We start from the raw sequence: 22,382 nt of genomic DNA on the forward strand, positions 1-22,382 counted from the left end.
CATGACTATAGGTAGAAAGAGCTACTTTTGTTGTGATTAGTTAGGGCACTCGCGAGAAAAGATTGAGTATAGTTTCCTATAGTGATGTGTGAAAGCTAATGTCCCAAGGTAAAAGGAATGCAAGTTTAGGGCCCTATAGTTTAATTTCAAGCACCTTAATTGATATATTGGCATCTTGATTTCTTTGATCCTTATAGTTAATGCTTGAGCTAGTGTAGGGAAAAACAAATTGAGAGTCATTTAAAATCATTTCGATGTGCTAGGACTTAATTAGAATGGTTTTGAACTCACTCATGTATGAAGGTCTAGAAATAATTTTAAATTGTGTTATCTTGACTGATTATAAATTGATTTCATTGTTGAGTGCAAGTTAAATCTTAGGAAATTGTTGAAATTTGAGTAACGAACCATCCAATTCTAGTGAGCATATCCTTGTGTGATTATGTGTTTTATTCTATGTTGCTCGAGGACGATCAAGAATTAAGTTGGGATTGTTTGATAGCACTGAAAATGTGTTATCTTGCTCTGCTTAACTTGGGGTTGTTCCTGAATTTTATTTGTTTATCTAGTTGTTTTATAGGTTTCAAGCACTTAAGAGGTAGAATCGAGCGTTGACCGAAACAAATCTTAATTGCATCAACCGAGAACAAAGAGCTGAAAAATGTCCATTTTTCCCCTGCCTGCACACTACCACGACACTCTGAAGATGTTCTGTGCACAAACTTCGTCAGCGTTGCGACACTGCACCCTAGCGCCACGTCGCCATCTCGATAATTATAAATAGAACATTAGCTACCTAGGGTTGGGAACCTTTGATTCCAACCAATTGTAGGTCGATTTCTCTCTCTTTCACTTTCTAGTTTGTTCATGTATCAAAGCAATTCCTTAATTTTCATCATGACAATTATGGGTCAAGGTATCTCTTTCTAGCTTGGGTTTTAGGATTTTTCTCTACTTTCATGTACTTGTGAATCTTTGAACCCAATTATATTGTGACTGTTGATTCAATTTTGTTTTAATTGACTATTATTATATTATCATATGCTTTGGAATTGTATGATTACTGCTTTTGATTAATGTATAATTCGTGATACTTGATTGTATGTTGATCCATAGGAAGCAATAAGTTAGGTTAGCTTGTGAATCAAACGTGACAAGTAATGTTCTAACCAACTTAGGATTGAATCAAACGAATATTTAACCATGGCTTTTCCTATTAAATATTCCATTTAACGTTCCCTAGATCTTAATGCAATTAGGATGAAATTGTATTCGCATATTTTACATAATACAACTTGGACTAATGAGTTGTTTAGGATTATCAATTAGCTTTTTCAATTAGTTCAGTTAGGTGCAAGACAACACTTAATTCGGGTGATGGAAATTTGATGATCAAGTATATTAAATAGAGAAATTCTATAATAACCCGAGCTAGGCTTTCTTCATATATTTTTTCTCAAGCCTTTATTTTGTTGCATTTATTTATGCAATTTAATTCTTCTTGCAATTTATTTTTTTGAAACCAAACAAACCATATCTTAAACTCTCCCCACTCCCCCCCCCCCCCNCCCCCTCTGGTTATCCCGGGCTATAAGTCATATAATTGAGAAATTCTTTGATTCATTTGTTCGACCCATGCTGCCACTAAAATATTTAGAAGAAATGATTTAAATCATTTGGTTCAGAATTAGGCAACAAATTTCATCGAACAAAAAGCAGGTAAACAACAACAAAAGTAATCAATTGGGACCCACTTTTTACATTACCATCTATGAAGCACAGATACTTCATGTGAGGCAAAGAATCAGTATCAGACACGTATGGGATATCGATACTTCCAGATACTTTCCAGAAACGTATCTGACATGTGATTTGACGTATCTATTTCTATGCATACTTTTTTTTAAAAAAAAAAAAAAAAAAAAAAAAACATTTTCCCTATCTAAAATTAGGCAATCTATTTAAAAAGCTCACTACCCGAGTCCAAAACTAAAAGAAAAATAATAAATAACGGACCAAACCCTGACTAGAATTATATAATCTCCATCTTCACATTTAAGTCCCTACAAAGTCCATCAAAATATAAACTATTTGGATATCTTCAACAATTCAATGAAGAAGTTGTTCATTTATCTTCATACTTCTCCCTCGTATGAGTCACTTTTCTATTGTATTTTATTAACTATTGTCGTTCAACATCTTAGATGTTGCTTTTTTTGTATTGTATTTCAATATTTATATTCTATTTTGTGCTATTGTTATTAACTTGTATGCTAAATTTATCTATATCCTATATTTTCTTTATAAAAAAAAATGTATCTTCAACGTATCAGTATCCTCATTGTTTAGATATATATATATATATATATTATAAAAATATATAAAAAAAAAATGGCGTATCCTTAGACGTATCCGTATCTTAGTTTTTTAGAAATTGATGAATAGTCGTATCCGATCGTATATGTATCATGTAGCCATATCTGTATTTGTGCTTCATAGATTACGATGGATGGATTACCTTTCTATTAGCGCAAACGTGGCTTCAGTTCTGTTTTACTTGTAGTCGGAAATCAATAAGACAAACTTTTCAAACAACCATTGTTTGCTAATAATTTTCAAATGTACCCTATTTTTCCACTTAATCTGTAAAAATTAGACCAATAAATATTTAATGATAAAAATTGAACCCTCAAACTTATAGAATTATTATAATTTTTATAATTATAGAAGTTTAAGGATCCACTTTTACCACTTGTAAAAATTTATGAGATCAATTTTTACAATTGAAAGTTTGAAGCTATAATTGCAACTACCACCATCGTTTAGGGGGAGTGGTTTTTGCAACTTGTCATTTCTATTTTTCAATCCTTTGTTGGTGGAAATCTATAAATGAAGCCAACTCATGACAACTGCAAAAGAATGAAAGAAGGTTGTAACTCTCAGCCATACGCCATTGAATCAAAACAAACCTCATTTCATCACAACAAACCTACCAAAGTACTTTAAAAAACCCAAAAACATGCTTTATATACATAAATAATTATTAAGAGACCAAAACAAAGAAGGCAAAGACAAAGGTGAAGCAAATTAATTAAACAAACATTTGTGTGCAAAGAAAAAAAAATGACGGATCCAATTCCTAATTCAAAAGTTAGGACTTCTCCGAACACCATTTTCATTCTCGCAGGACAGAGCAATATGGCTGGTCGAGGCGGTATCTTGCAGGACCCAACCACAAACAAAATGGTATGGGATGGATATATCCCGCCCGAATGTCAATCCAACGAATCGATCTTTCGATTGACAGCTGATTTGGTATGGGAACAAGCCCATGAGCCACTCCATTGGGATATTGACGTTGTAAAGACCAATGGGATTGGACCCGGCATGGCCTTTGCCAATGAGCTTTTGGCAATAGCTGGGGACAGGGTTGGTGTCATTGGTCTGGTTCCATGTGCTATTGGAGGATCCCATTTGAAAGAATGGGTTAAAGGGACTGATAGATATGCTAATCTGGTTGAAAGGATTAAGGCTTCGGAAAAAAATGGGGGGAAAGTACAAGGATTTTTATGGTATCAAGGAGAGTGTGATGATGCAGTTGAAGACGAAGCTATGTGTTATGAAAGAGAGCTCACTAAGTTCTTCACTGACTTGCGTGCTGATGTGAACCACCCGGACCTACCCTTCATTGTGGTTCGTGATCGTACTTTTATGTCTATAAACATATTTACTTTAGAGAAAAGCTTTCGAGTACATCGTCTTCACCTCAAATGCTCAATCTCGAGCTGCAACCTAACAATTATTTTAAAAAAATATATTTTTTTTTAACTCCAAATACTCAAGTGCAACTCAAGATACATCTATTTTTGTATATGATAACTTCATCATCATTGAGTCAATCCAACTTGAATAATCAAAGGTTCCGACTTGACCTAAGTCGAAAAGATCAAATCAAGTACCGATTTGCCTAAGCTTGGATATCTTAAACATAAGCTCATAACCCAACCTAGAAACCTTACTCGATAGGTTGAAATTAGATTGGACTTAGACTGACCATTTGGATCGGCTTCTCTAAGTAAATTATTGTTTTTTATTAAATTTAAAAATAACCTTGAAGACTTTATATGTAGAGTAAGCAAACTCCTCCATCTTCTAAGTTTTCCAATGTGGACAAGATTAGATTAATTCTTTAATGGTTTTCATTTTCTAACTCTCACCCACCGAATAGGCATTAATCTTCTCGTTTATTTTTATTACTCCTCATGTATAAATGAAAATTAGTTAATTGGCTGTTGAATTGATTTTTTTTTTTAAAGAATATTACTATTTATTAATTAGTATTAATAATTATATAAAATATATATATATTATTACGTTGGATTGACCTTTTCATCCCAACAACTTAATCCAAATACGGGCATATATATATTATCATGTTGGATTGACCTTTTCATCCCAACAACTTAATCCATATACGGGTCATATATATATTATTATGTTGGATTGACCTTTTCATCCCAACAACTTAATCCAAATATGGGTCAAACAGGTTGACCTAATGGACTGGTCCAATTCAAAAATGATAGATTTATAACCCATCCAATTTATGAAAGGGTTGAATTGAGCTAAGCTAGTTAATGATTGACCTTGGATTGGGCTTGGGCTAGATTTGGATCAACCTTTTGGCTCGATGATGAGACTGATGCATCCCACCCTCATCACATACATAAAAATATAAATAAAATATTTGAAGAAATAAGTAAGGCTCATTTTTCGTGGGGAAAACTATGATTAGAAAATTTGGTGGGCTGCACAAATATAAACGTAGCCTAAGATTAACCTAACTATTTTTCTTTTTCTTTATTTTTTAAAATATTTTTTGTCTATCGTGATTGAAGGGGATGCATGAACTCATGGGTGTACCAAGCTACACCCAAATATTGCTAAAAAGGGAATTACAATATAAGCGTGGGATGCACAAATATAAGCATAACCTAAGATTAACCTAACTATTTTTCTTTTTCTCTATTTTTTTAAATATTTTTTTGTCTATTGTGATTGAAGGAGATGCATGAACTCATGGGTGTACCAAACTACACCCAAATATTGCTAAAAAGGGAATTACACATTTATTGGGAAAATTATTTCAAATGGTAAAACTGTTGAAAATATTTACAAGATATAACAAAATTTTAGAACTATCAACGATAGGTGCTCATAGACACTGATAGACTTCTATCAATATCTATCAACGAATAGATATTGATAGAAGTCTATCAGTGTCTATAGCGTTTATTGTTGATAGTTTTAAAATTTTACTATATTTTGATTCATTTTTCTATATTTGAAAACAACCCACATTTGGTCAACAAAGTTTAGAGTTTGGCATAGCATACATTTTGATTTTGAGTTTTCAAACTCGATGTTGTACTTGAGATTTGCATTTAGTAATATTTTGGTCCTTCAATTTTCATGGGCAAAGGGATGAGAAGTCTTCCTCATCTCCGTTTTCGCAAAATTCTCGGCCAAAAAAAATTCCATCTTGGATTTCTTTACCAATTTTTTATTTAATTTCAGTTCAATAATGATTTTTTAACAAATTATCATTTTCTTAAATCTTTAAATGCAGCATTTTCAGTACAATCATTATTTAATTAAAAACATTAGAAAATTTCCTAATAAAATTAACAATATTCTATGTGCAATTCACAAAGATGATTAAAACACTACAGACATGTTTGGTAGAGGTAGAGAATTTGAAAACAAGAAATTCAATGAAACTGGAGTTGTATTTCATGTTATATGTGTTTGGTAATAGATTCATAAATTGAATTGTAATTTAAACAATTATTTAAAATGTGTTTGATTCTACATAAAACTAGTTGTAGTTATCCATTAATATTTAGTTGATATTAAACTATTATTAATTTATTTATGAATATGATTTATGTTTTAAAAAAATTATATAGTTATTATTTTGTATTATAATGCAATTTATATTACATTTCTAAGTACATATCATATTTTTTTTTAAAAAAAAAAAGTTGAAGTGAGTTTATAACATAATATATTATATTTCTAATTTTTTTTATCTTTATTTAATATAATTCTACTTTTCTTAAAATTTAAAATTCAAAATCCGGATATAATAAAAATATAAAAATGTTGTTTTAAAATTTACATTGTTTGGATATGGATTCTCTAAAATAGAAATTGAGTTCTTAGTGAAACTGAAAACATAAAATATAATATGAATTCTCTACCAAATAGAACCTAAATCTCCGTATTCATACATCACTTATATATATATATATATATATATATATATATATATATAAAAGTGATATTTAATTTGTATTTAAATGGTAAAATATTTATACATAAAAAATGCAGGTGAAGATAGTAACTCATGATTTTTTCATAAGTCCAAATATAAGCTTCAAGGAAGAAGTATGGAAGGCTTTGGAGGCAGTCACGCACAAGCTACCAAACGTAAGAATGGTGGACGGTCCGATGGCCGTGGGCAACTTTGACGAAGGCCTTAACGAAGATAAAGGTCATCTCAACGTTAAATCTGAAGTGAAATTGGGCAAAATGTTTGCTCATTCCTTTTATTCAAACTTTGCCCACAATTTCATTTCCTAATTAATGATCCTATGAAATGACACTAATGAGACGATTTCGTCAACCAATTTCATAGATTAGTATTGAATAACTCAGCTTCAATAGTAAATACTATTGAAATTTGTATATTTATATCTAAAAATTTCATCTTTCTCTTTCTCTATTTTACACATTTATTGAAAAACTTTGTTTTACAACCGTGCATTCCAAGTACAATCTCTCTAATTCTAACATATTGATAATTAACTCCAGACTTGTTATATTCACGCCGTTGGTCAAATGCACCCAATTTAATTAATAATATTCTCCAAAAAATTATATCTTATATCATTGTAACTTTGGAATAGTTAATTAATTTCATTATTATCAAAGTGAACTTAACTAAATCTAGTAGTTGCAAGGATGACTCATCAACCTTTTTTATGTGCAAATGTAGCAAATAATAAGGCCCAACTCAAATGAACATTAACTACACTAATTGCCCAACTAAAATAATCCCCAAATTGTTGATTTCTCTTCATTCTCCTTCTATCTACATTAATTTCTCTCATCTCTCTCTTCATCCACCATCAATTTGAAATTAAAGGTTGATTGACACGATGACTTTTTAATATACTTAAAATTTTAATATCGTCTTTGCTAATAGTTTGATAGTCTTCTAATGTACTCAAAATTTTAATATGCTTGTTGACTGATGCAAGATAGCTTTTGGTGTACTCGAAATCTTAATATATTTACTAATTGATGCCTAATAGTCTACGATGTACTTGAGATCTTAACATCCTTACTAATTGATGTTTGATAGCTTAATGATGTATTCGAAATTTTAGGATGCTTGTTGATTGGTGTCATGTAGTCTATTGATGTATTAAACTATTTTAATATATTTCTTGTGTACTCATATTTTAATATGCTTGTTGATTGATGTTAGTAGCTTAGCTTGTTGATGTACTCAAAATTTAATATGTTTACTTATTGATATCATATAGTTTGTTGATGAACTCAAAATTTAATATGGTTTACTAATTGATAATTGATAGACTATTGATTATACTTGAAAATTTAATATGGATGATACACTTGAAATGTTGATGGTTGTCAGATATACTATTGATACATTTATGTCTAACTTTAAGTATTTACTGATTGATGTCTGATACATTCGATCTTATATTTGACATTTAGAATGTTGATTGATGATAGATATAATGTTGATGCATTTATGTCTCATTTAGTTAAAGAAACACTTGGAATGTTGATTTTAATTGTTGTTAGATATACTGCTAATACACTTAGAATGTTGACTGATGTTAAATATAATGTTGATACAATTATGTCTCACTTTAACTATTTACTTATTGATGTATGATACACTAATGTCTTATATCTAATATACTATGATGCACTTGGAATATCATGTTTATAAAATGAAACACACATGTTTTACTTTAGAGTAAGTTACTCATTGAATGTTGATTGATTTTAGATATATTGTTGACACACTTGGAATATTGATTATTGTAAGATATACCAAATTTTAAGTGAAACACACATGCTTTACTTCAAATATGTTACTGAATTCATATTGATTATTGTTAGATATACTTAATTTGAGAAAGTGAATAAAAAAATCGAAGATTTGCTAACTGTCAAACATGATTTATGTACCAAACATATTGTAATTATAACATTATTCTTTAGTTTCAGCTACATGTGTAAATCTTATTATTATTATTTTTCTTCCTTTTTGTTCTCTAGTTATATATTTAAATTTTAAAACTTACATTATGAAAAAGAGATGATCAGCGATAGAACAAAATCACAAGAAATCAAGAGAAAAAGAAGGCCAAGCTGAATAAAAAATCAGGTTGGATTAAGAAAATAACAAAATTTGATTCACACAGAATCTAGATGAGAGAAGAACAAAAATTACGCAAGAGAAAATCACAACTGCAATTAGAAAAGGAGAAAAGAAACTTCACATAGGAGAAATAAAAAAAAAAATCACGCACAACATTGTAAAAAAGAAAAAAAAAAGGAAAAAAGGAAAAATACGTTGGTGATGACAATAGGATAAAAATCTGGCATGTTTTTTTTTTTAATTAATACAAAAGTTTAAAAACTCAAGCTACAATTGCAAATACACAACTATATTTTGCTCTTCAATACAATTTCCAATCTAAATTGACATGTACTATATCTCTTTAGGTTTGGATTTGACCTTCTGATAAATTATAAAAACAAAAATAATTTCAATGCTAAAATTTTAATATATTCCAATATAATATAAAATGGATTTGTTGGATATTCGTGGTTGTGTTTCTTTAACATTTCTATAGCTTGTTAATTTTATGTATTGTTTTGTTGTTGAAAATGGCATTGGTTGGTTCATCTTCAAATGTGTCATAAACATATATTAAACTATGTATTTTATTAAATTAGGAATATTTCACTATTTATTTAAAATTTATGAATCTACTTGATAGAAATTTCGCCAATTTGATAAAAAAAAATTCAATAACTTATTATACACATTTTAAAATTTAGACATTTTAGAGACTAAATTTATAATTTAATAAAAGAAAGAAGGAATACCCAATGTGTTTTTTCACACCTTATTATTAGAGTAATACTTAGTGTTATAGGTGATTTTAGACCAAAAGTAAAATTGACATAACAAAGAGATGGTAAAATTGACATAAAAAAGAAGCAGAGACAACTGGGACAAGGAAATAACGATAAACAAACAAGCAAGCATACCAAAAGGATGGAATAATCCTAAGGAGAAGGGTTGGCTTGGCCCAAAGCCAAATCATCCTGCTCAGTCTCGACCTTGGCCTAGTCCACCATATCATGCAACTCACCCATGACATGAGCCTAAATAGAAGGTTGACTTGACCCAAAACCAAATCAACTTGCTGAATCTCAATTGAGCCCGCCAAATCAAATAGCTCTCACATGATGTAGCCCGATAGGGAAAGAGATGAGTATGTGAGCAACAAGGAAGCCTTAATTTGAAAAGATATAGGCCATCCAACCTTATAAAATATGCAAGGAAAGTGACCGACGAGGTAAGTTGACCCTCTACTATAAATTCTGTAACGAACCTCATCTTTAGATTATCTTTAGTACATATGACTTATTACACGTCGATGTGTAATTATTGTTAATTAACTTACAAGTTATCTTCTTTTTTCAAATGCATATTTACTACGACTGCCACACAGAGGTTAGACCACTTTACTAATCCACTTATGTTTATTTTTGTGCAATTTGAATATAGTATAATCTATCTAAAAAGAAAAATATTATTTAAAAAATAATTTATCACGTGATAAAATGTGATTAGACAATTAAGTGTGAGTGCCAAAAATAATAATTATTTTTTTTCGTAAAAAGAAAAACAATTATTATTATTATTATCACTTTTTACGATTACAGCAAAAAAGAACACGCGTTGGGCTTAAATTTTCATCTCGTAATTAAGAGAAAATCCGAAGGGCATTTAGGTAAATTCAAGACAACATTCTCCTTTTCGCACGTCAGGCTTTTACAGACCCCTATCCATTTCAATTCTGCCATCTTTAATTTTAAATTCCAAAAATAGAAACATAAAAATATATAATTATTAAAAACATCCTGCGAAATTCGATAATTTATTTGCCCCAAATTTCAAAACCTCAATGACGAAATTACCCTCCATCTTCACTCCAAATACCCAACCACTCCATCTTCTTCCTCAAGATTCTATCAACAGTCAAAGATCCTCTCTACTGATCAATAAATATTCCCAATCTACCTTCTCTACTTCCTTTCTCCTCCAATTTTCCCTCTCTCGCTTTCTTCCCTATGGCTTTTCCTCGTCTTTCTTGATTCTATGGCGGATATGGATTTCGTCGAAGGCGTTGGAGAGAGTTCTTCGCCGCCTCGAAGCTTCGGTGGCTTCTGTGCTGTCCACGATGTTCGGAACGATGTTTATACTCGGTTAGTTCAGTGTGGACACGAAGAGGCTGTTTCTAATCCTCAATTTCGTGAGAACTTGGATGCTCACTTCAATCGCTTGCCTCCGAGGTAGTTTCTTTGGATTTTCTTTGATTGTGATTTGGATTTTTGGTTCTTTCGCTCTTTCTTTGCTAGTTTCTATTGTGTTTCCCCCATTTTTATTTGTACTTTTGTATTTGATTTTGAGCTGCTGTAATCGAGTGAGTGGAAGTGCATTTGTGCATCCTTGCTTTATTTGGCTTTCGATCTTTTTCCTGTGAATTTGTAGTGGATATAGTTTGTCTAACTTTATTAGGAAGCTGATTTTGGTGGATTACTTTTCTGAGAAATTTTCCTTTCTATTACGTGTCTGTCATAATCCTATTGCTTCTGCTTAAACTATATGTTGTTTACTAATGCTGGGAAAGTTCATTTGATAACGGTTTCTTTTTTAATTTTCTGTTTTTGAAATTTAGTTGGGTCTCTGTATATATAATTTTGTTTTTGTTTGTTTCTTTTTTTTTTTTTTTAGTAAAGAAAATACTTTTGGAGTATTGGGCATCACGTTTTGAAAACGAAGAGCATATTCTTTTTAATTACTTTTTTTAGTTTTTAAAATTTAGGTCAGATTTGAAAATTGTATTCAGATAGGAAATGATTAATTGACTTAATTTCTTTTTTAAAAATTTATTATTAGACGACATTTGTTAAATTTTGGATTGACTAAACTTGTTGGGAGTAAGGTTGAACTTACCAGCTTAACAACTTACTGTTTAAATAATACCAACCTATAAGGAACAAACAATGGCGTAGTGATATGGTTGGAAGCAAGAGTTCATGTATGATTTGATTAAAGGTTGATATGCCTAGTGGGAAACAAGATTCTCAAAACATGCTTCAACTGCTGGTTGTAGAATAGAATTTTATCGAAAATGGAAAATAAAATCATTGATAATCAAGTTAACAAAAGTTGTTACTTACATGAATGTTACTTGGAGCTGGGAGATGCTAGAAGTTGTACTGCAGATTTTGGAATTTGAACTACGTAACATGGGTTCATATCAACATATAAACGTTTAGTTTATTTGAACCAATAGTCAGGATCCTGATACATAATCTTCTAAAGAGTTCTCTAAAGAGAGTTGCACACTTACTTGAGTGGTTTGGTTTTCATAAATGGTGAAATAGTGCTTTTCCCCTAGTTATTCAATGTCCATGAAGAGACATTTGATTTTAAATGGTGTCACTTCTTGACTTGAAAACGAAGAACTCAGGCTCATACTACCACCTAGGTAGACAAACATCCGCTAGCTACTTAGCTACTAGGCTCAGAAAAAAGCTCACGCTACGAGCATGGAATGACCTAAAGCAATCTTTGCAAGATTCACCAGACTCTTGCTTTGGCCATGAAAGAACGTTAGGTGAAGAGGTGCTGCCATCTGCTTGATCATCCTATTCATGCAGTGGACTTGCTTCATTCTATAGTTATAAAAAAAAATCTACGATAACTACGAGTCTAAGAGTCGTATACATTCCAGATTCATTGTTACAGCTTCTGTCTTTAGAAAGTGATGTGTTTCTGTGTAAAGTAATTTGAATGAGAACTAAAATTATCAAATATTTTGATTGGAGACATGGAACAGATTAAGGAATTTTTAGAAAAAGTTGATGATTAGCTTCTTTGCTATCATATCCCTGGGTAAATGCCTGCAAACTGTTTTGTAGTACCTGTGGTTTAAAATTAATGACAATATTTTTGAACATAAGTAGCAAGTTCTATGGTATCATCTCAGATTTTTTGGATAAGAAATCTACTAATTTTTGATAAGATTGGAAGTTCCTTCTTTTTATTTTTTATTTTTTTATTTTTTAAATTTAAATTTAGATTTATCATTATTTTTTTGTAACTTTTAATTTTAAATTATGATCCAGTGACTTGGGCTTGGTTGATGCCTTATCGTCATATCCTATTTCGTGTATTTATTTTAGATTGTATTTCTCATAGGAAAATAAAAGATGGAATTCCTAGTGGCTGGTGAGTGTATAAGTAGTATGGCATGTTAAAACCACATAGCTACACTATATTATCGGGTAGGGATGATCTATTCATTCTTCTTAATTTATTAACTTCTTGGTTGTTGATAATTATTCTGTCAGTTATGGACTTGATGTTAACATGGAGAAGGTGGAAGATGTTTTGTTACATCAAAAGCTTCTTTCCCTAGCAAAGGATCCAGACAAGTGCCCTGTTTACCACATTCGTTTTCTGGAGGTATTTTTTCAATTTCATTTGTTTAATTTTTAGAGGAAACTAATGGACAGTGTTGCTTGGTTCTAAACATTCTTATAGTTTTTTGCATAGAGTGTGGTTTTGCCAAACATATGGTGGAAAACATAAAACCTGAGGCAAAAATTAGAAAAATGGCTCGCAGAAAGAGAGATATTATCAGTTTCCTACTGATGACTAGTTAGAGGGTGACAATTTGGAATTACTGTATATGAGGTCATAACCATCACTTCTGAAGGTAGAACTTTCCTAATTTTGGAGGGAAAAAAAAAACTGAAGATGGCGCATTGCTACAGACTGCATCAAAATTGCCATTGGTGGCACCTAGAGGGTAGGAATGATATTTTGCTTGTTAAATATAGTCCTCCCCAGCCCCTGCTTCTTCTCAAATGGCCAATACAAAATGAATTTAGAATGTGTTTGTATGGATTTATAGCAATATGGTGCACAGAAGAAAGTCAGATGGTAATACTAAAGCAATTGAGACAATACATTATATATTTGACAATGATTCATATTCTTTCCTGTTATTGATTGATATAAGCAGCTTTATCAATTAGTGATTGCATTAATCACTCATATCTCTTTTATATGAAAGTACTTGATAATTTTTTCCTTTCAATGGCTTTTTGTCTTTTTTTTTCCCCTTCAGGTAGTCCATGTGTTAAAATAGATCTAACAATAATTTTTGCCCAAGGATGATAAAGAGAGTTTTTGGGATCTTGAAATCTTTACATTATGTTAAGCCATTTGGTTCGGGAGGAGCAAGAAAATTTTTGAAAATCAACCCGAGAATGTTGACGATAGTTGGATTTTTAATAGTTTGTGGTTATGTTGATGTGAAGTCTTTGTATGTTGTTTCTTCATATGTCTCGTTGTAGTTAGATACACAGTTGTGCAAGACTTCATACTGATTACTTATAAATCTGCAACTCCATGACATCCCTCTTATCAACAGATTCTTCATTTTTATTAAATAAAGTTTGTATCTTGTTTGTATAAGCTTTGTTTTAGTGGTCGGAGGTTTTATTGCTCTACACTTTTCTTGTTGATTTTGTAGCACATAAGTACTAAGTCAGATGGCAATGATGATCACGTTTTTCTTGATAGTATCCTTTTAAGTGGTTCATCTAACGAAGCAGCTGATAGAAGACTTCCACTGTCACACAAGAGGTAATTATTGGACTTACTGCATTTTCATTATTAGGCTGACTGTCTCTCCCTCCATGCTACCCTCTTTCCAATCCCTTAGATTTCTTTCCTCACATAGTTGATTTGTGTTAATTGATTTCTTCATAATTGGTTTGTAGAACTCGAGGAAATATAATTGACTTTGAGCCTTGTTCCAAGCTTGAGAACTTAAATTTGGATGTTAGAAAGAACTCAAAGGCCATGGATAGGAGGTATGATTTGGACAAATTTTCCAAAAGCTACAATTTAAATTGAAGTTAGAGGAATTTATGCTTAACATGTGTATTTGTATTCACTATTTCTGTGGATTTATCATATTACAAATTCTTGTAGTTCTCGTCAGGGTATAAATTTTTGACATGTTGGCTGTCTATAACTAAATATTAAGATGTTTTCTAAAAGCACAACGCAGGCCGGGTAATATTGCACATGTTCTGATACACGAAGTGATATTTTCAACGATTGACAAGCCAAAGCTTCTTAGCCAGGTAGGCTGGAATGGGTATTTTGTCTTTTATTTTTTGATAGTGTCTACATGAATGTTTTGGCAAAGCAAAACTCGCCAAAACATTCATGGCCAGGCATGCTCATTGAAGTCTTGTTTTTATGCTCCTATCGAATTGAACAAATATACTTAGGCTGGAATTCTACTGTATATTTAGCATTCTTGCTAGTTTATGGTGCAATCTTTAGAAGATGGCTTTAAAGGAACAACAGAACTTTTAACAAAGGCAGAAACTTTTTGATTGTTTGTTTGTCCGTTTTTTTCCCTCTTATTTTAAATTAGTTTTAGTCAGTGCATTATTTTGATGTATTATTCTATCTTTTGAGCGAGTCTAAATAATCTTTTGGGCAAATGGAATACTTTTTTATTTCAGTAAGAAACCTTTTGCTGAAAGAATGAAATACACCAGTTGAAGTCCTTTGTTCAACTGAGAGGGCTGTATAATAATAGTAATACTTTCTTTCCTTTTTTAAAAAGGGCTATATAATATAAGAAGGGGAATACCGTTATTTATCAGTAGGAAGGGGAATAGTTGTAAATTTCAGTTGAACCTAGGAAAAGTAGTAGCAAAAAGATATAGTGACCTAAATTTCATGGGGCCCTTTCATACTGTGCTGAAAGACTTCTATTCCTGTATAATTAAAATTTCTCAAAGAAGTGGCCCTTACAGCAGTGAACCACAAACACAAAGTTATTCTGACTAACAGAGAAAACATCAATAAATGCATGGAATTGATCTTGAAAATTAAGTGTACACAAACTAAGAGCTAGAAGCTTGTATCAGGGATGGAGAGTTAATGAACAATCTATCATGGGGCGATTAGTACTCATACTAGATGTTGAGAATAATTCAAACTTCTTCTTTCTCAATTGCTCATGTCAGTAGGTCGTTATTATGAAAGTATCAGTATGGTAGAATTCACACTAGCTTTTCTAACAACTTATCAGTTTTTTTCCTAGCTTTCTGCTTTGCTTTCTGATATAGGACTTAACATTCGAGAAGCACATGTGTTTTCAACATCTGATGGTTACTCCTTGGATGTATTTGTGGTGGATGGATGGCCTGTTGAGGTACAGTATTGTGATATATGCTAAATGTATATTTTGCTGTTTCTACTGCTGTACTCCCCTGTTTTTCATATTTTATGTTCTTGTTAGATTATTTATTTAAAATTTTCTAATTGTAACTGGTATTCTATGTTGATATACGATTATCATACGGAATGATTGGGAGATCTAATATATCTTCGCTATTTGGCTCAAAATTGCTTTCTTTGTTTGCTTATTGCCCGTTCCTAATTACATGTTATGTCACTCTCTGGCCTTAAGAATAAAGGTAGTTCAACGAACTGTAAATTTACTCTGAATTCTTACTTTATTATTTAGTCGGCCTTTCAAGTTGGATATATATGCAGCAACCACCCCAAAAGTATCCACATTTGAATTGGGATTGGAGTGCTAGTGCTTGCTCAACTGGTTGTCTGGTCTTCCAACCTGTCTATTTTAAATCAAGACATGGAAACCTGTATGAGATTTTTTGATATGACGTTTTTTAAGATCCTTCCATTTTGCATCTATATCTAAGGATTTTAAATGGAAAATTGTATCAGATGGGTTACTTAAAAGAAATTATGGATTATCCCAGGACACAACCTTCTAACATTATAAGGGGGATTGGTATTATGTATCCTTTATAACAGGATCTGTGCTAAGTCCAAATGTTGCTGACTTTGCAATCTTATGACCAGGAAACTGATGGCTTGTACGAAGCTATGGAAAAAGCAGTGGCTAGATATGAGGTAAATTGTGTGTTTTTTTTTTGACACAATTCTTTATGAGAGATATTCAAAGAAATGGTCATTAGACTCATTACCTAATTTTAATGCCTTGATATTTTTGCAGCATAATATGAATGCATTCTTTTACTAATTATTATACAAAATTGAGTGCTTTGTTTTCTATTGCCTGTGGTTGAAGATTGTTTTAAAACCTCATGTCCACCCCCTCCAAAGAATGAGAACATGAAGGAAATAATGCAACTTCTTTCATGGAATACAGGGATCGTGGTCTGGTTCTTCACGTTTTCATCCAACAGTTAAGAAAACATTAGATGCCCAGGAAAAATCAGCAGATTGGGAAATAGATAGACGATTACTGAAGATAGGTGAAAGAATTGCATCTGGATCTTGTGGTGATTTGTAAGTTTCAACTGAAAATACAATTTTCTTTGACCATGTCTTGAACTATGGTTACCTTATTATGGAAGCTTACAGATATTGCATCTGAATTTACATTAGGGTCTCGTCGTAATATTGTAATTTGAAGTTTCATATTATCTGCAATCTAGCAATAAAATCAAGTGACCATCTTGCCATTCATAGCAAAGTCGTTTCACAATATGAGATGTTCGATTATTCGTTGTTTATTTGTTCTCTGAATATTACAGGCCCCTCTTTAATATCACAATGATGCATATTACCATGTGACTCATTTTTCTTTACTCATCTGCAGGTACCATGGATTTTATCTTGGTCAAGATGTAGCTGTCAAGATATTAAGATCTGAAGATCTAAATGATGATTTAGAGGATGAATTCAATCAAGAAGTGGCAATTCTCAGGTAATCTTGATAGGTGTTATTTATTTATTTTTTTAAAATTATATCTGAGTTTGGGGTATGAACTTAGAGAACACTATTTCCTATCATCATTAGAAAAGAAAAAAAAAGAAGAAAACAAAGCCATAGGGATAACGGACAAAAGAATGTAAAATATTAATTCTTTCCAAACTTATCATATTGTAAGTTTAAGAATCCACCGATTATTTCTGCCAGAGGACATCATGTATGGATGGTAATAATTTTTATAGCTTATTTATGGCTGAGTTTTTCATGCAAACTTCTACATCTTGACAGTTTATTTAGTTTAATCATGCAGAACACATGCACAGTTTCAGCTTGAAAGTGTACATGCTAAGAGATGCACATTTTTCACTATGTGATCTCGCTGGGTAGATATTATGAAATATCTCTCCTCTTGTTTTGATTTGATAGGAGATTGTGTTTGGATATTTTACATATAGGAGGCCCTCAATTGAAAAGAAGCTCTAGAAATTAATGGCTATTCGATTAATTTATCAGAAATGAACCTGCACTCCTGATAGTGAAAGTACAAATATGATGGTCACCAATTTCCTTGCATCCAAACATCGGAATAGATTAAAATACATTCTTATCAAAAGGATCTTCTGGCAGACAGTAATGTTGGTTAGTAGCTGCAGATTCAAAATCTTCAAGTTCCGGGAACTGTTTTGATGCTTCCCACTTCACATTTTCCTCGTTTTGTTGACAATGGTTTCTTTTTATTTCCACATTTATGAAGGGAAAATTTCCAGAGTTTATGTTTTATAATCAATTTGTCATAGGTATATCTACCGCCATACATCCTTTGTGAAGGGATCTTAATTAATCTGAAATGCAGGAAGGTCCAGCATAAAAATGTAGTACGTTTTGTAGGTGCGTGTACAAACTCTCCGCATTTGTGTATTGTTACAGGTACATAAATCTCTACTTTAGTCTTCCTTATTTAACTTTTTGTCTCCTTTTCCTTCATCAGTTTCTTGTAGGATCTTCTTCTGTAGTTTACATATATATCTTGATAGATGTTTGGCTGCTTCGAACAAGAGTTGCATGCAAAATAGCGAAATTGTGGACCAATAAAAAGATAGATAGTCAAGATGTTTTCCTTCATCAGTTTCTTGTTGGAATGATTATGATAAGGGGATAGTTGCAAACATATTAATAAGAAAACTGCGAGAAAGACATGAAGATATTGAGGTTCTCTTTAGATTTCGAGTTATTTAGTATGGGCTATTTATGTGGGATAGTCAGAGTTTATAGTGTTTTCTAAATGCCAATAATTTATTTATAAATAAGAAACGGTGGTGAGGGTGAGATAGGTTTTTTTTTTTTTTTTTTGGTGAGAATGTTACTGACCCGATTTTCGGAATACAAGATAAAATAAAAATAAATTAAACCCCCACCCCTCCCTCCTGTTTCCCAATTTAACTAAAAAATAATCTAGAGCACCCACTACCGTAAATTTCCCTAAAACTGTCACCATTTGAATTCCATTATTAAAGGAATCTAACCAACTAATTGGATTACAGAAATGAAGAAAATGCTCAATGAATATGATGAAAGATCACAAATCGGTTTAGCAAAACTGAGTTTGGCGTAGATGGTATCAAATAAAAGTAGTGTGTTGAGTAGGGATTACAATTTTGGAGTAATCATTATTTTTTAAAAATCAAACGATATTGAGATGGATATTCAGGGCAAAGGGTGGGGGTAGATTTGTTGCAATAATACAACTATATCTCCATCTGTATTTATACCTGAAATGCCTAATTTGATTTGGATTTTGGATTGGAAATTGGTCACTAAATTCACTTTCTTCTGTAGTCCTGTTTTCTGGATTTATGCTCTATCTGTATTGTTTAAATACAAATTTTAAGATTCGATGTTTCTTGCAGAGTATATGCCAGGAGGGAGTCTTTATGATTACTTGCACAAGAATCATTGCATGTTGAAGTTCTCACAACTGCTGAAGTTTGCTATTGATGTTTGTGAAGGAATGGAGTACTTACATTTAAATAACATTATCCATAGAGATTTGAAGACGGCAAATCTGCTAATGGACACTCAACATGTAAGATTAGAACATTATCTTGATGGAGTTGGCTTTGTCAGCTTCTGAACTGTAGTAGTGTAGGTATCTTAAATGATTATTTTAATATCAAACTAGTTTTTATATGAATTAGGTGTTGGAAGATAACAGAATGAAAATATAATTGAAAGTTGTTTCGGGGTTTGGAAGGAGTCATTCCATACCTTAGATAAAAGGGAAAAAGAAAGAGGAGTAACTATACTGAAATAGCTATTCAAACGAGATGTAACTCTAAGCTCTAATGTGATCATTTAATCCGTGAGATGTACTCATTCACTCTACCATCACCAACTAACCGTCACTGTTTCCCTGAGCTGACTGAAAAAGTAAACATATGAAGTGGTTTCATTTTGTCCTCTACAAAATATATGTGAAAGCGTCTTCATGCTGTTTCTTTGGATCGGGAGGTGGTTGTCATATGATTAAAAAACATTCAGCAGTTAGTCTCTAGTAAAGGTCATAATACAAAAGAGATAATAGTGGTTAAAGTTGATGTTTTTTACCTAATTAGATACAATGTGCGTTGTAGTAGTGGTTAAAATTGGTGGGTTTCTTTGGCTGTTTTGATGATTTATTTTACTGTTGAAGCGGTTGTACACATTTGTTATTACTTCAAAGTTTCCAATATTGTATGGAATTTTGGAGCAGGATTTGCATGTGTGGCCCGAGTACAAATGTATATTCTCTTGTTAAAAGATAGTACTGCTACCATATAGAGAGATCTGAAATTGTGAGACTTTTATTACAGTTCCACATAACGTTTTTTATTATAAAATTTGTTCAGTAGTATATCTCACAATTACTTCCTGTTGACTTAGCGAGTCTCTCTCGAGTGTTTCACATGCTTTCATTTTATGGAAGAGAATCAATGGAGGCCAAGGATATAAGCAAACGTCACCTAGTGATGTGCATGTGCTTTTATGAGCTTGTGCTAAAAATTGATTTTAATTTACTTTTTGAGTATAAGACGTATTCTTTTTGTGTTCAAGGTTGTAAAGGTGGCAGATTTTGGAGTTGCACGATACCAGAGTCAAGGAGTAATGACAGCAGAAACTGGAACATACAGATGGATGGCACCTGAGGTGATAAACCTGTCAGAGGATATTGGCAAATTACCATGCTGAGTTTGTTCAATTTATGAATTCAGAGACTGTACTTTAGAGTACTGGCAGCATTTCAATTTGACTTCAATCTTTTTACGTTGATTTTACTTTTCATCTTTAAGGTAATAAATCATCTGCCGTATGATCAGAAAGCAGATATTTTCAGTTATGCAATTGTGCTGTGGGAACTAGTAACAGCAAAGGTATATCTCAAGTCGACTACAATGCTACACTCTTTATCTTTTCTTTTCTTTTCTTTTCTTTATTTTTTTTAAATTGTATTTCAGGGCAGCTAATAATAAGCAATACTTTATATAAGATGAATACATGCCTTTATCATTGTCTTGTGATTATTCTTTTCACCCAAGCTTTTGGCATCTCAGGTTCCTTATGATTCCATGACACCATTACAAGCAGCCCTTGGAGTAAGACAGGTTTGTGTGTCCTAATTTTTGGTGCATTACTATTTATTATTATGTTTTAAAAAAATTAAGATACTGAGCTTTCATTGAAAGAAATGAAAGAACGTACATGGCTGTAAGAAAAAACCCAGCACAACAAGAAAGGAGACTCCAAGAAGTTACCAATAGGGACTCGGATCCAAAAAAATTAAAAAAGGTCACAGTTACAAAAAAGGTATAGTGAAGGATGCCCACATTGGACCCCGCCACCTCTCAAACCTCATCACATGGCCTCTCCAGCTCCCCACATTGAACCGCTTCTTTCCATAAAATAGTAAAGAAGATAGGTTGCCACCAAAAATGGTCCTCTCTAAAATGTGAACTCAAGAGCACCTTTTCAGTAGTGTACCCATCGCCATTCCAAGCCAAAGATAAGCTAAACATGTATGAGAAGACCAATTTTTTTTCTTCACATCTGTAGTACCTATGGACCAATGATAAATGAAGAAACTCGACATATCTGCTGTATCATCTCAGTTTGATGAATAGAAAAGGAAAAAAAAAAAAAACTCATTTATATGATACATGAACGGGGAATTAAAAATATAGGAAACTAAACATAACATTCAATTATAGTTTGTGAAGGGAAAGATGGGAGCAATAAAAGAACAAGGTTGCTGTTAAGTATAAAAAAAACATCATCAATATAAATATGATGAATCGAGAATATTTAGAAGAATGCTCCGGTTGCTGTTTCTTTTACGTTTACTTAGGATTCCCCACGTGTTTGGTATCAAGGAGTCCAAAGCATTGCTTTCTTTCCCCTTTAAGGAGTTTGGCAAAACACGGTATTCAAGGGTTACACTTCATATTCTGTTTTCAGGGACTACGTCCAGATCTTCCCAAAAATGTTCACCCCAAATTGTTGGATTTGATGCAAAGATGTTGGGATGCAGAACCGGTAAATCGGCCTCCATTTTCCGAGATAAAAGCTGAACTCAAAAGTCTCCTTGAGGAAGTTGAGGTATACTCTTCCCCGTCTTTAGAACCACACAAATAAATATGCAACATGCAACCCATCTAACTTTGAAATCCCATATGTGCTTTAGATGTGTACAAAATATGAAGAAAATTGTGCAGCAGTTAATGGCAGCTAATGTAGCTGTGTAGAAGTGCAGTATTCAATTCGGCTTTACCCTGTATTTTCCATGAGGAGATTTATTTTGTTTTCCACTTTCAGTTCTTCATATAGTTACACAAATATTGTACATCTGAGAGAGAGAGAGAGAGAGAAGTATAGAGGCTGCTCAGTGCAAAAAGAGGAAAGAAATAGCATGTTCTCATTACAAAAATACTTGACCAGGGGGTGTTTTCAGCAAATATAGTAAAATTATCTGTTGTTAGCCTCTCAAGTTGTTCAATGGCTCTATTTTTCTTTCCCTTGTGTATCTATATATATGCTTTGTTATTTTAACATATCAATAATGCTTCTTACTATACATTATAGAAAATTGGCAGCCTTATATCACCTTTGCCAAAAAGCTTATAATTATTATGAAGTTTT

The 22,382-nt window shown here is 32.1% G+C and overlaps 2 protein-coding genes across 2 annotated transcripts; both read left to right on the forward strand.

Annotated features, from left to right (window-relative positions):
* The first annotated feature begins 3,123 nt into the window (after nt 1-3,123).
* On the forward strand, nt 3,124-6,645 carry LOC120076212 (probable carbohydrate esterase At4g34215). Its single transcript, XM_039029978.1, has 2 exons — nt 3,124-3,693; nt 6,394-6,645. Exons 1-2 carry the CDS (start codon nt 3,124-3,126, stop codon nt 6,643-6,645), a joined length of 822 nt encoding a protein of 273 aa, XP_038885906.1.
* Nucleotides 6,646-10,302: 3,657 nt separating this feature from the next.
* Nucleotides 10,303-22,230, forward strand: LOC120075343 (serine/threonine-protein kinase STY8-like). The gene is made up of 16 exons (XM_039028645.1): nt 10,303-10,695; nt 12,763-12,877; nt 13,953-14,065; nt 14,203-14,295; nt 14,496-14,571; nt 15,549-15,659; nt 16,337-16,387; nt 16,647-16,786; nt 17,100-17,207; nt 18,067-18,140; nt 19,121-19,296; nt 20,304-20,396; nt 20,540-20,620; nt 20,801-20,851; nt 21,702-21,842; nt 21,928-22,230. The coding sequence occupies exons 1-16, from the start codon at nt 10,502-10,504 to the stop codon at nt 21,973-21,975; spliced, it is 1,665 nt and encodes a 554-aa protein (XP_038884573.1). The 5' UTR covers nt 10,303-10,501; the 3' UTR covers nt 21,976-22,230.
* The last annotated feature ends 152 nt before the right edge of the window (nt 22,231-22,382 follow it).

Source organism: Benincasa hispida, chromosome 4 (assembly GCF_009727055.1).
Source record: "Benincasa hispida cultivar B227 chromosome 4, ASM972705v1, whole genome shotgun sequence".
In the NCBI taxonomy this organism is placed as follows: domain Eukaryota; kingdom Viridiplantae; phylum Streptophyta; class Magnoliopsida; order Cucurbitales; family Cucurbitaceae; genus Benincasa; species Benincasa hispida.